The sequence below is a fragment of the Pollachius pollachius genome (genome assembly GCF_949987615.1).
Source record: "Pollachius pollachius genome assembly, chromosome: 19".
Lineage (NCBI taxonomy): Eukaryota > Metazoa > Chordata > Actinopteri > Gadiformes > Gadidae > Pollachius > Pollachius pollachius.
The window spans coordinates 219,239-231,455 of NC_136952.1; the positions used below are offsets into that span (position 1 = coordinate 219,239).

At 54.3% G+C, this 12,217-nt stretch overlaps 1 protein-coding gene across 4 annotated transcripts in view; it reads left to right on the forward strand.

Moving 5' to 3' along the window:
* The window catches only part of katnip (katanin interacting protein), a 36,857-nt gene that overhangs the window by 8,744 nt on the left and 15,896 nt on the right, over positions 1-12,217 (forward strand). For 3 of the 4 annotated variants that reach the window (XR_013812679.1, XM_079757519.1, XM_079757520.1), the window contains exons 10-14: positions 1,950-2,071; positions 2,969-3,066; positions 3,190-3,613; positions 3,801-3,938; positions 6,254-7,259. Coding sequence is in view for 3 of the 4 variants with exons in the window: in XM_079757519.1 (XP_079613645.1) it covers positions 1,950-2,071; positions 2,969-3,066; positions 3,190-3,613; positions 3,801-3,938; positions 6,254-7,259 (1,788 nt within the window). In the remaining variant the exon portion in view is untranslated. The remainder of the gene's footprint in view (positions 1-1,949; positions 2,072-2,968; positions 3,067-3,189; positions 3,614-3,800; positions 3,939-6,253; positions 7,260-12,217) is intronic. The other variant, XM_079757521.1, reaches the window with a different exon arrangement.

The window sequence follows — 12,217 nt, forward strand, 5'->3', positions numbered from 1 at the left end:
CCCGTTCCTCATCCGCAGGGTCAGGGTTAACTTACCCGTTCCACGTCCTCAGGGTTAGGGTTAACTAACCCGTTCCTCGTCCTCATGGTTAGGGTTAACTAACCCGTTCCTCGTCCTCAGGGTTAGGGTTAACCAACCCGTTCCACGTCCTCAGGGTAAGGGTTAACTAACCCGTCCCGTCCTCAGGGTTAGGGTTAACTAACCCGTTCCTCGTCCTCAGGGTCAGGGTTAAGTCACTGGTCACTGTTGAGAACATCACTGTATCTCCTTCTCCAACTCCCAAAAACCTTGGTGTAGTGTAGGACAATCAGTTGTGCTGCACCGCAAACATCACTGTGGTGGCCCGGTCCTGCAGATTTGCACTTTACAACATCCGCAGGATCCGGCCCTTCCTCACAAGGGAAGCAGCTCAGCTTCTAGTCCAATCACTGGTCATCTCCCGCCTCGACTACTGCAACTCGCTCCTGGCTGGACTCCCTGCCTCTGCGATTAAACCCTTGCAGCGCATCCAGAATGCGGCAGCGCGCCTCGTGTTCAACCTACCAAAGTTCTCACATGTAACCCCCCTCTTCCGAGACCTCCACTGGCTCCCTGTAATAGCTTGCATCAGATTCAAGATGATGGTACTGGCATACAAGGCAGTCGATGGAACTGCCCCTGCCTACCTCCAAGCATTAGTAAAGCCACAGACCCCAGCTCGATCCCTCCGCTCAACTACCTCAGCTGGACGTCTGGTACCGCCATCGCTAAGAGCAAGCAAAGGTCGATCAGCAAAGTCACAACTTTTCTCTGTTTTGGGACCTCAGTGGTGGAACGAGCTCCCTACCGATGTCAGGACCACAGTCGCTCACCAGCTTCCGCAAAAGACTCAAAACTCACCTGTTCAGAGTTCACCTCGACTCTGCATAGAAACCAATGCACAGACACCATTGAATGTTGTACGTCCTGGCACTTGTACATTGCACTTATTCAAGGTACTTAATTGTGTAGCATCTACAGTAGCTGCTATCGCTGCTTTACACGGGGAATGGGTTAGCCTAGTGATTGTAATACTTGCACTTGGTTCTATGAACGTCTTTACTGTACCGACAGCGATATATTGTTCACTTCTTATGACAAATGTACTTATTGTAACAAATGCACTTATTGTAAGTCGCTTTGGATAAAAGCGTCTGCTAAATGCCCTAAATGTAAATGTAAATGTAAATGTTAAGTAACCCGTTCCTCGTCCTCAGAGTTAGGGTTAACTAACCCGTTCCTCATCCTCATGGTTAGGGTAAACTAACCCATTCCTTGTCCTCATGGTTAGGGTTAACTAACCCGTTCCTTGTCCTCATGGTTAGGGTTAACTAACCCGTTCCTCGTCCTCATCGTTAGGGTTAACTAACCCGTTCCTCGTCCTCATGGTCAGGGTTAACTAACCCGTTCCTCGTCCTCATGGTCAGGGTTAACTAACCCGTTCCTCGTCCTCATGGTCAGGGTTAACTAACCCGTTCCTCGTCCTCATGGTCAGGGTTAACTAACCCGTTCCTCGTCCTCATGGTCAGGGTTAACTAACCCGTTCCTCGTCCTCATGGTCAGGGTTAACTAACCCGTTCCTCGTCCTCATGGTCAGGGTTAACTAACCCGTTCCTCGTCCTCATGGTCAGGGTTAACTAACCCGTTCCTCGTCCTCATGGTCAGGGTTAACTAACCCGTTCCTCGTCCTCATGGTCAGGGTTAACTAACCCGTTCCTCGTCCTCATGGTCAGGGTTAACTAACCCGTTCCTCGTCCTCATGGTCAGGGTTAACTAACCCGTTCCTCGTCCTCATGGTCAGGGTTAACTAACCCGTTCCTCGTCCTCATGGTCAGGGTTAACTAACCCGTTCCTCGTCCTCATGGTCAGGGTTAACTAACCCGTTCCTCGTCCTCAGAGTTAGGGTTAACTAACCCGTTCCTCGTCCCCAGGGCCTGCGTCCCCCCGCCCGGCCCCCCCCTACGTGGGCAGGAAGTTGTGCAGCGAGGACCGCGACCCGGAGGACGCTGCCTGCCGCGTCTTCCAGGCCATTCAGCAGGAGAACAGCAAGACGGTACTGCACTATGCTAAGGCTAAAGCTAGCCAAGGCTAGCTACGGCTAACGCTCACCCACTCTGCTGCACACAAACCCAACTGCTCTCTTGAGCCACTCTCTGAGCCGCTCTCTGCTCTCTGAGCCGCTCTCTGCTCTCTGAGCCGCTCTCTGCTCTCTGAGCCGCTCTCTGCTCTCTGAAACGCTCTCTGCTCTCTGAACCGCTCTCTGCTCTCTGAACCGCTCTCTACGCCGCTCTCTGCTCTCTGAACCGCTCTCTGCTCTCTGAGCCGCTCTCTGCTCTCTGAACCGCTCTCTGAGCCGCTCTCTGCTCTCTGAGCCGCTCTCTGCTCTCTGAAACGCTCTCTGCTCTCTGAGCCGCTCTCTGCTCTCTGAACCGCTCTCTGCTCTCTGAACCGCTCTCTGCTCTCTGAACCGCTCTCTGCTCTCTGAACCGCTCTCTGCTCTCTGAACCGCTCTCTGCTCTCTGAACCGCTCTCTACGCCGCTCTCTGCTCTCTGAACCGCTCTCTGCTCTCTGCGCCGCTCTCTGCTCTCTGAACCGCTCTCTGCGCAGCTCTCTGCTCTCTGAACCGCTCTCTGCGCCGCTCTCTGCTCTCTGAACCGCTCTCTCTCACCAAACAAGCCCCCAACCGAATGCTCGTCTACCACACCAATACGTTTAATGAGTGACAGTAACTTTAATTATTATTAATTATAAGTAAATTATTATTTACAATTATTTTCCCTAACCTGGTGGGCGGGGCCGACCCTAAGCAGGTGGGCGGGGCCGACCCTAAGCAGGTGGGCGGGGCTGCGCCAGGTGGGCGGGGCTGCGCCAGGTGGGCGGGGCCTCACCAGGTGGGCGGGGCCTCACCAGGTGGGCGGGGCTGCTGGCTGTAACCCTGGTTCTCTTCAGGGCTCCCTGGTAAAGGGATCGCTGGGCGCTCACACGCAGGACCGGGACCACAGCGGCGTTACCAAGGCGATGCAGAGGATAACGCTCATGGGCCCCAGGTACACACACACACACACACACACACACACACACACACACACACACACACACACACACACACACACACACACACACACACACACACACACACACACACTACTCTAGTGTCCTCTGTCCTCAAGGCATCAGCAGCAGCTCCTGGAAGCTCTGGAGAACCTGGAGACGAAGCCCTGCTTCAGCCCTGCCCCCCAGGCCGGCCTGGAGCTCAGCCTGGAGCTCAGCCTGGAGCTCAGCAGGCCAGCGGTGAGAGAGAGAGAGGGAGAGAGAGAGGGAGAGGGAGAGAGAGAGAGGTCTCATTTTGGTTTGTTTCGGTGTTGTGTGTTTCCCCCCCAGCCGAGGAGGCCCTCCTCTGCCGAGCCCCCCCCAGCTATCTACGTCACCATGGAGATCCTGTCTAACTGGGGCAACGCCCTCCAGGTGGGGCTGACGGAGGTGCAGTTCTTCTGCCCCAGGAACAAGAAGCTGTACGTGTCCCCGCACGACCTCGACATCAGGAACACCCACTGCCCCGGGAACCTGGCGGCGCTGGTCAACGGCACGGCCAAGGTCAGCCCTGCTCCTCCTCCTCCTCCTCCTCCTCCTCCTCCTCCTCCTCCTCCTCCTCCTCCTCCCTTCTTGGGGTCTAATAACAGTAGCCTCATCATAAAAGGTGTGTGTGTGTGTGTGTGTGTGTGTGTGTGTGCAGATGGGGGGCTGTAGATGGGAGGCTATAACATGTTTGTGGTCTTGACAGACCACCAGGGAGCGCCACATGTGGGCGTGTCCCTTCCACCCGCCCGTCCAGCTCTACTTCATCGTCAGGAACGCCGAGCGAGCCCCGGACTTCGGGATCTCCCGCATCAAGATCTGGAACTACAACCTCAGCCTCAACGTTCGTACTCACAACTCACTCCTGGATGCTTTGATTTAAGGGGTTCTTTGAGGATCTGGTTGACACTGAAGTTGTTGAGATAATGTAACTTCAATATTAATATCAGTTACTGAGCAGAGAGGGGCCCCGGGACAGAGGGGGGATGGGCGCTGGTCTTTAAGGGGCCTACACACCGCCCAGACTCAAACCAACGGCCAACATCCCACCACACTGTGGCCCCTCGTCTGAGCCGCAGAAAAGTTGCATTGAAATACACCGGGAAGGCTACTGCCAACTACACAGTAGCATGTACGTTCTGCGCTTGAGCAAGATACAGGCGCTAGTCTCGGGGTGCTATTCCACCCCTCCCATACACCTCTCTGATTCCCTGGCTGTGTGCTAGCAGCACACAGCCAGCGAATCAGGGTAATGAGCGTAAACAGCGTAATCAGCATCAGTGTGCTAGCAGCACACAACCAATCAAAAGTAGGGATGTTAACCGATGACCGTTTGACCGATGGTTGACCTTATCAACGTTAACTGATCAATCTTGTCGCTTGTCGGTTAATGTTTACGGTCAGTGTGGACTGTGGAGTGTGTGTTGGTTTCACTTCACATCAGATGAGGTGACTTATTGGAAGTTGGACAGACACCACGTCTCTAGCCCACTGTTTAATTTCTCCTCAAGTCTTAATTAGTCCCGCATGCGAGCGGCGGAGAATATGATCTCTAAATTATTATGGACAGTAGACTAAACGCTATAACACTACAGTTAACCATCTCATTCCAGGATCTTTTTGTGTGAAGTGAAAAAAATTATCCCTCACACTCAATTTTTCCGTCTCCTCAAAAACTAAACAAGTGGCGTCTCTTCGGAGCTGTCATTTTCTTAAATGAGCAGCGGAAATGTTACAAATGAGCTCCTAATGCTGCCCTCTTCCGATTGGCCCCGCTCTCTACACACAGTCAACTTGCAGTAAGCATGCCTCGTGTTTCAATTCAAACACAGGTTAGAGCCACTGCCTCTCACTCAGAGAGAGTGTGAGTCGGAGGCAGAGCGGGAGAGAGATAAGCAGAGTTACGAAATAGCAGGCGGCTGGCGCGGCTCGAAATGGCTGTTATTTCAAATAGCACATTATAATCTGATCGGTTAACCGGTATTAACCGGTTAATGAGGCTCGGTGGTCGGTCAAGAATATTTTACATTTTCGCCATCCCTAATCAAGAGTATCCGATGGCTAAACTCCTCCCCCCGTCACCACTCTCAGACGTTGCGTGTTGAACCGGAGCAGACAGCGCACGGTTCCAAAGCTTCAATCACAGCTGAACACACGCCACAGATCTGTTCCCGATCTCGTCCGAGTCTCCCCAAACGTTTCAGATGGCCAACGGTTGAGCCGGTGTGTAGCAGCCCTAAGCCTATGCTCTGAGCTGGCTGGAAGGCTGCCTAATGTGGAGCACAGAGAGATTAGCCTCAGAGGATTAGTGTCGCCCACTGCACCATGGGACGGCCCTCTGCCCACTGCCACTCTGCCCACTGCCACTCTCACTGGATGGACCTTCAGCTGGTGAGGGCTGTGTGTGCGTGTGTTTGTGTGTGTGTGTGTGTGTGTGTGAGAGAGAGAGAGAATCAGTCCACTGTGGTTTGGATTAGCGGTTGGCTAACCGAGTCCCAGAACAGGCATGAATGTGTTTCTGTTAGCCTAGCTTGCTGTTAGCCTAGCTTCGTGGTAGCTTCGACTCCTTCACGGTCTGCGTTGAGCGATATATCTTTACACTGGGCATGTGCTGGTTGCTTCTGGTGTGTTCGGCTAGGATTTCACTTTCAAATGACTCTCATTCTTTGGATCGTGTGTGTGTGTGTGTGTGTGTGTTAACAGCCTGCAAGGTTTTGTGTTTTTCTGGCAAGAAAAACAGAGTTGGCAGTTGGACTGTTATTAAGAGTAAACTAAATGTGAAACGAGGAAAAGCAGGTTCCCCCCAGGTTGAGTTCAGGTGAAGGTTCCCCCAGGTTAAAGTGAAGGTTCCCCCAGGTTCAGGTGAAGGTTCCCTCCAGGTTGAGTTCAGGTGAAGGTTCCCCCAGGTTAAGGTGAAGGTTCCTCCAGGTTAAGGTGAAGGTTCCCCCAGGTTAAGGTGAAGGTTCCCCCAGGTTAAGGTGAAGGTTCCTCCAGGTTCAGGTGAAGGTTCCCCCAGGTTCACGTGAAGGTTCTCTCAGGTGAAGGTGAAGGTTCCCCCAGGTTCAGGTGAAGGTTCCCTCCAGGTTGAGTTCAGGTGAAGGTTCCCCCAGGTTCAGGTGAAGGTTCCTTCAGTCTGAGTATGGCTGTGTTCCTCTGCAGAACCTGGACGTGGGCGCCAGGCACGTGAAGCTCTACCTCAATAGCACGCTGGCGTTTGACGGCGAGCTGGCCAAGGGCTGCGGTGACCAGGTGCTGGACTACAGCACCGCGGTGGACCTGCTGCCCCCCCTAACCCCCGCCACCAGCCCGGCGCCAGGGGGCAGCCCCCGGCGCCACGACGACCAGAGGGGCCCCGAGGGAGGGGGCAGCCCCCTGCGCCACGACGACCAGTGGGGCCTCCAGGGAGGGGGCAGCCCCCGGCGCCACGACGACCAGAGGGGCCCCGAGGGAGGGGGCAGCCCCCGGCGCCACGACGACCAGAGGGGCCTCCAGGGAGGGGGCAGCCCCCGGCGCCACGACGACCAGAGGGGCCCCGAGGGAGGGGGCAGCCCCCGGCGCCACGACGACCAGCGGGGCCCCGAGGGAGGGGGCAGCCCCCGGCGCCACGACGACCAGCGGGGCCCCGAGGGAGGGGGGGATGCGCAGGACGGAACGCAGATCGCCCTGCTCCCGCCCATCGTACCCTCCCCTCCACGCCACTCCCCCACAGAGAAGGACCCCCCGGACCCCCTGGACCTCTCGGGGTCCGAGGGGCCCCTCTCACTCACTGTAGCCATGGCGACGGTCACCACCCAGCCCCCCCCCTGCAGGGCGGCCCCCCAGTGGCTGCAGCCCCTCAGCAGGGCGGCGCCGGAGAGGGAGCGGCCTCTCTGGCTGGTGCCCCCCCCGGGCCCCTCCCCCCCGGGCCCCTCGGGCCCCTCAGGCCCCTCCCCCTCTCCCCCCCCTTCCTCCCTGCTCCCGGAGCCGGCCTGTGACCCGGGCTGGGCGTGCCGGGTGGGGGCCCGGGGGGGGGGCCTGAGGACGGGTCTGGACCCCCCCGGCGGTGACCTGCTGGAGGAGGGGGGGCGCAGGGCGGACCGGCCCGTCAGCGGGAGGCGGAGCTCGGCCCGTGGCGCCAACCCCCCCCACACCCGGCAGACCGAGGAGCAACAGGGGGGCGATGCAGGTACTGGGGGAGAGGCAACCCTCCTCTGAGAGGGTTCTCTAGTACAGGCCCCAGGATGAGAAGGGTTCTCTCTAGTACAGGCCCCAGGATGAGAAGGGTTCTCTAGTACAGGCCCCAGGATGAGAAGGGTTCTCTAGTACAGGCCCCAGGATGAGAAGGGTTCTCTAGTTAGGCCACCAGGATGAGAAGGGTTCTCTCTAGTACAGGCCCGAGAATGAGAAGGGTTCTATAGTTAAGCCACTAGAATGAGAAGGGTTCTCTAGTTAGGCCCCCGAATGAGAAGGGTTCTCTAGTTAGGCCACCAGATTGAGAAGGGTTCTCTTTAGTACAGGCCTCAGAATGAGAAGGGTTCTCTTTAGCCACCAGAATGAGAAAGGTTCTCTAGTTAGGCCCCAGAATGAGTAGGGGACTCTCTAGTACAGGCCCCAGAAAAAGAACGGTTCTCTCTAGTACAGGCACTAGGATGAGAAGGGTTCTCTAGTTCAGCCACCAGGATGAGAAGGGTTCTCTAGTTAGGCCCCAGAATGAGAAGGGTTGTCTCTAGTACAGGCCGCAGAATGAGAAGGGTTCTCTAGTTAGGCCCCAGAATGAGAAGGGTTCTCTCTAGTTCAGCCACCAGGATGAGAAGGGTTCTCTAGTTAGGCCACCAGAATGAGATGGGTTCTCTAGTTAGGCCACCAGGATGAGAAGGGTTCTCTCTAGTACAGCCACCAGGATGAGAAGGGTTCTCTCTAGTACAGGCCCCAGGATGAGAAGGGTTCTCTAGTTCAGCCACCAGAATGAGAAGGGTTCTCTAGTTCAGCCACCAGAATGAGAAGGGTTCTCTCTAGTACAGCCACCAGGATGAGAAGGGTTCTCTAGTTCAGCCACCAGAATGAGAAGGGTTCTCTCTAGTACAGCCACCAGGATGAGAAGGGTTCTCTAGTACAGCCACCAGGATGAGAAGGGTTCTCTAGTTAGGCCACCAGGATGAGAAGGGTTCTCTAGTTAGGCCACCAGGATGAGAAGGGTTCTCTCTAGTACAGGCCCCAGAATGAGAAGGGTTCTCTCTAGTACAGCCACCAGGATGAGAAGGGTTCTCTCTAGTACAGCCACCAGGATGAGAAGGGTTCTCTAGTTAGGCCACCAGGATGAGAAGGGTTCTCTAGATAGGCCACCAGGATGAGAAGGGTTCTCTCTAGTACAGGCCCCAGAATGAGAAGGGTTCTCTAGTTAGGCCACCAGAATGAGAAGGGTTCTCTCTAGTACAGGCCCCAGAATGAGAAGGGTTCTCTCTAGTACAGGCCCCAGGATGAGAAGGGTTCTCTAGTTAGGCCTCCAGGATGAGAAGGGTTCTCTCTAGTACAGGCCGGAGAATGAGAAGGGTTCTCTTGTTAGGCCACCAGAATGATAAGGGTTCTCTAGTTAGGCCCCCGAATGAGAAGGGTTCTCTAGTTAGGCAACCAGATTGAGAAGGGTTCTCTCTAGTACAGGCCTCAGAATGAGAAGGGTTCTCTGTAGCCACCAGAATGAGAAAGGTTCTCTAGTTAGGCCCCAGAATGAGTAGGGGACTCTCTAGTACAGGCCCCAGAAAAAGAACGGTTCTCTCTAGTACAGGCACTAGGATGAGAAGGGTTCTCTAGTTCAGCCACCAGGATGAGAAGGGTTCTCTAGTTAGGCCCCAGAATGAGAAGGGTTCTCTCTAGTACTGGCCGCAGAATGAGAAGGGTTCTCTAGTTAGGCCCCAGAATGAGAAGGGTTCTCTCTAGTTCAGCCACCAGGATGAGAAGGGTTCTCTAGTTAGGCCACCAGAATGAGAAGGGTTCTCTAGTTAGGCCACCAGGATGAGAAGGGTTCTCTCTAGTACAGCCACCAGAATGAGAAGGGTTCTCTTTGGCCACCAGGATGAGAAGGGTTCTCTTTGGCCACCAGAATGAGAAGGGTTCTCTTTGGCCACCAGGATGAGAAGGGTTCTCTTTGGCCACCAGGATGAGAAGGGTTCTCTTTGGCCACCAGGATGACAAGGGTTCTCTTTGGCCACCAGGATCAGAAGGGTTCTCTTTGGCCAACAGAATGAGAAGGGTTCTCTTTGGCCACCAGGATGAGAAGGGTTCTCTTTGGCCACCAGGATGAGAAGGGTTCTCTTTGGCCACCAGGATGAGAAGGGTTCTCTTTGGCCACCAGGATGAGAAGGGTTCTCTTTGGCCACCAGGATCAGAAGGGTTCTCTTTGGCCACCAGGATCAGAAGGGTTCTCTTTGGCCACCAGGATGAGAAGGGTTCTCTTTGGCCACCAGGATGAGAAGGGTTCTCTCTAGTACAGGCCCCAGGATGAGAAGGGTTCTCTAGTTCAGCCACCAGAATGAGAAGGGTTCTCTAGTTCAGCCACCAGAATGAGAAGGGTTCTCTCTAGTACAGCCACCAGGATGAGAAGGGTTCTCTAGTTCAGCCACCAGAATGAGAAGGGTTCTCTCTAGTACAGCCACCAGGATGAGAAGGGTTCTCTAGTTAGGCCACCAGGATGAGAAGGGTTCTCTAGTTAGGCCACCAGGATGAGAAGGGTTCTCTCTAGTACAGGCCCCAGAATGAGAAGGGTTCTCTCTAGTACAGCCACCAGAATGAGAAGGGTTCTCTCTAGTACAGCCACCAGGATGAGAAGGGTTCTCTAGTTAGGCCACCAGGATGAGAAGGGTTCTCTCTAGTACAGGCCCCAGAATGAGAAGGGTTCTCTCTAGTACAGCCACCAGGATGAGAAGGGTTCTCTCTAGTACAGCCACCAGGATGAGAAGTGTTCTCTAGTTAGGCCACCAGGATGAGAAGGGTTCTTTAGATAGGCCACCAGGATGAGAAGGGTTCTCTCTAGTACAGGCCCCAGAATGAGAAGGGTTCTCTAGTTAGGCCACCAGAATGAGAAGGGTTCTCTCTAGTACAGGCCCCAGAATGAGAAGGGTTCTCTCTAGTACAGGCCCCAGGATGAGAAGGGTTCTCTAGTTAGGCCACCAGGATGAGAAGGGTTCTCTTTGGCCACCAGGATGAGAAGGGTTCTCTTTGGCCACCAGGATGAGAAGGGTTCTCTCTAGTACAGGCCCCAGGATGAGAAGGGTTCTCTAGTTCAGCCACCAGAATGAGAAGGGTTCTCTAGTTCAGCCACCAGAATGAGAAGGGTTCTCTCTAGTACAGCCACCAGGATGAGAAGGGTTCTCTAGTTCAGCCACCAGAATGAGAAGGGTTCTCTCTAGTACAGCCACCAGGATGAGAAGGATTCTCTAGTTAGGCCACCAGGATGAGAAGGGTTCTCTAGTTAGGCCACCAGGATGAGAAGGGTTCTCTCTAGTACAGGCCCCAGAATGAGAAGGGTTCTCTCTAGTACAGCCACCAGAATGAGAAGGGTTCTCTCTAGTACAGCCACCAGGATGAGAAGGGTTCTCTAGTTAGGCCACCAGGATGAGAAGGGTTCTCTCTAGTACAGGCCCCAGAATGAGAAGGGTTCTCTCTAGTACAGCCACCAGGATGAGAAGTGTTCTCTAGTTAGGCCACCAGGATGAGAAGGGTTCTTTAGATAGGCCACCAGGATGAGAAGGGTTCTCTCTAGTACAGGCCCCAGAATGAGAAGGGTTCTCTAGTTAGGCCACCAGAATGAGAAGGGTTCTCTCTAGTACAGGCCACAGAATGAGAAGGGTTCTCTCTAGTACAGGCCCCAGGATGAGAATGGTTCTCTAGTTAGGCCACCAGGATGAGAAGGGTTCTCTAGTTAGGCCACCAGATTGAGAAGGGTTCTCTCTAGTACAGGCCTCACAATGAGAAGGGTTCTCTTTAGCCACCAGAATGAGAAAGGTTCTCTAGTTAGGCCCCAGAATGAGTAGGGGACTCTCTAGTACAGGCCCCAGAAAAAGAACGGTTCTCTCTAGTACAGGCACTAGGATGAGAAGGGTTCTCTAGTTCAGCCACCAGGATGACAAGGGTTCTCTAGTTAGGCCCCAGAATGAGAAGGGTTCTCTCTAGTACTGGCCGCAGAATGAGAAGGGTTCTCTAGTTAGGCCCCAGAATGAGAAGGGTTCTCTCTAGTTCAGCCACCAGGATGAGAAGGGTTCTCTAGTTAGGCCACCAGAATGAGAAGGGTTCTGTAGTTAGGCCACCAGGATGAGAAGGGTTCTCTCTAGTACAGCCACCAGAATGAGAAGGGTTCTCTTTGGCCACCAGGATGAGAAGGGTTCTCTTTGGCCACCAGAATGAGAAGGGTTCTCTTTGGCCACCAGGATGAGAAGGGTTCTCTTTGGCCACCAGGATGAGAAGGGTTCTCTTTGGCCACCAGGATGAGAAGGGTTCTCTTTGGCCACCAGGATCAGAAGGGTTCTCTTTGGCCACCAGGATGAGAAGGGTTCTCTTTGGCCACCAGGATGAGAAGGGTTCTCTCTAGTACAGGCCCCAGGATGAGAAGGGTTCTCTAGTTCAGCCACCAGAATGAGAAGGGTTCTCTAGTTCAGCCACCAGAATGAGAAGGGTTCTCTCTAGTACAGCCACCAGGATGAGAAGGGTTCTCTAGTTCAGCCACCAGAATGAGAAGGGTTCTCTCTAGTACAGCCACCAGGATGAGAAGGGTTCTCTAGTTAGGCCACCAGGATGAGAAGGGTTCTCTAGTTAGGCCACCAGGATGAGAAGGGTTCTCTCTAGTACAGGCCCCAGAATGAGAAGGGTTCTCTCTAGTACAGCCACCAGGATGAGAAGGGTTCTCTCTAGTACAGCCACCAGGATGAGAAGGGTTCTCTAGTTAGGCCACCAGGATGAGAAGGGTTCTCTAGATAGGCCACCAGGATGAGAAGGGTTCTCTCTAGTACAGGCCCCAGAATGAGAAGGGTTCTCTAGTTAGGCCACCAGAATGAGAAGGGTTCTCTTTGGCCACCAGAATGAGAAGGGTTCTCTTTGGCCACCAGGATGAGAAGGGTTCTCTTTGGCCACCAGGATGAGAAGGGTTCTCTTTGG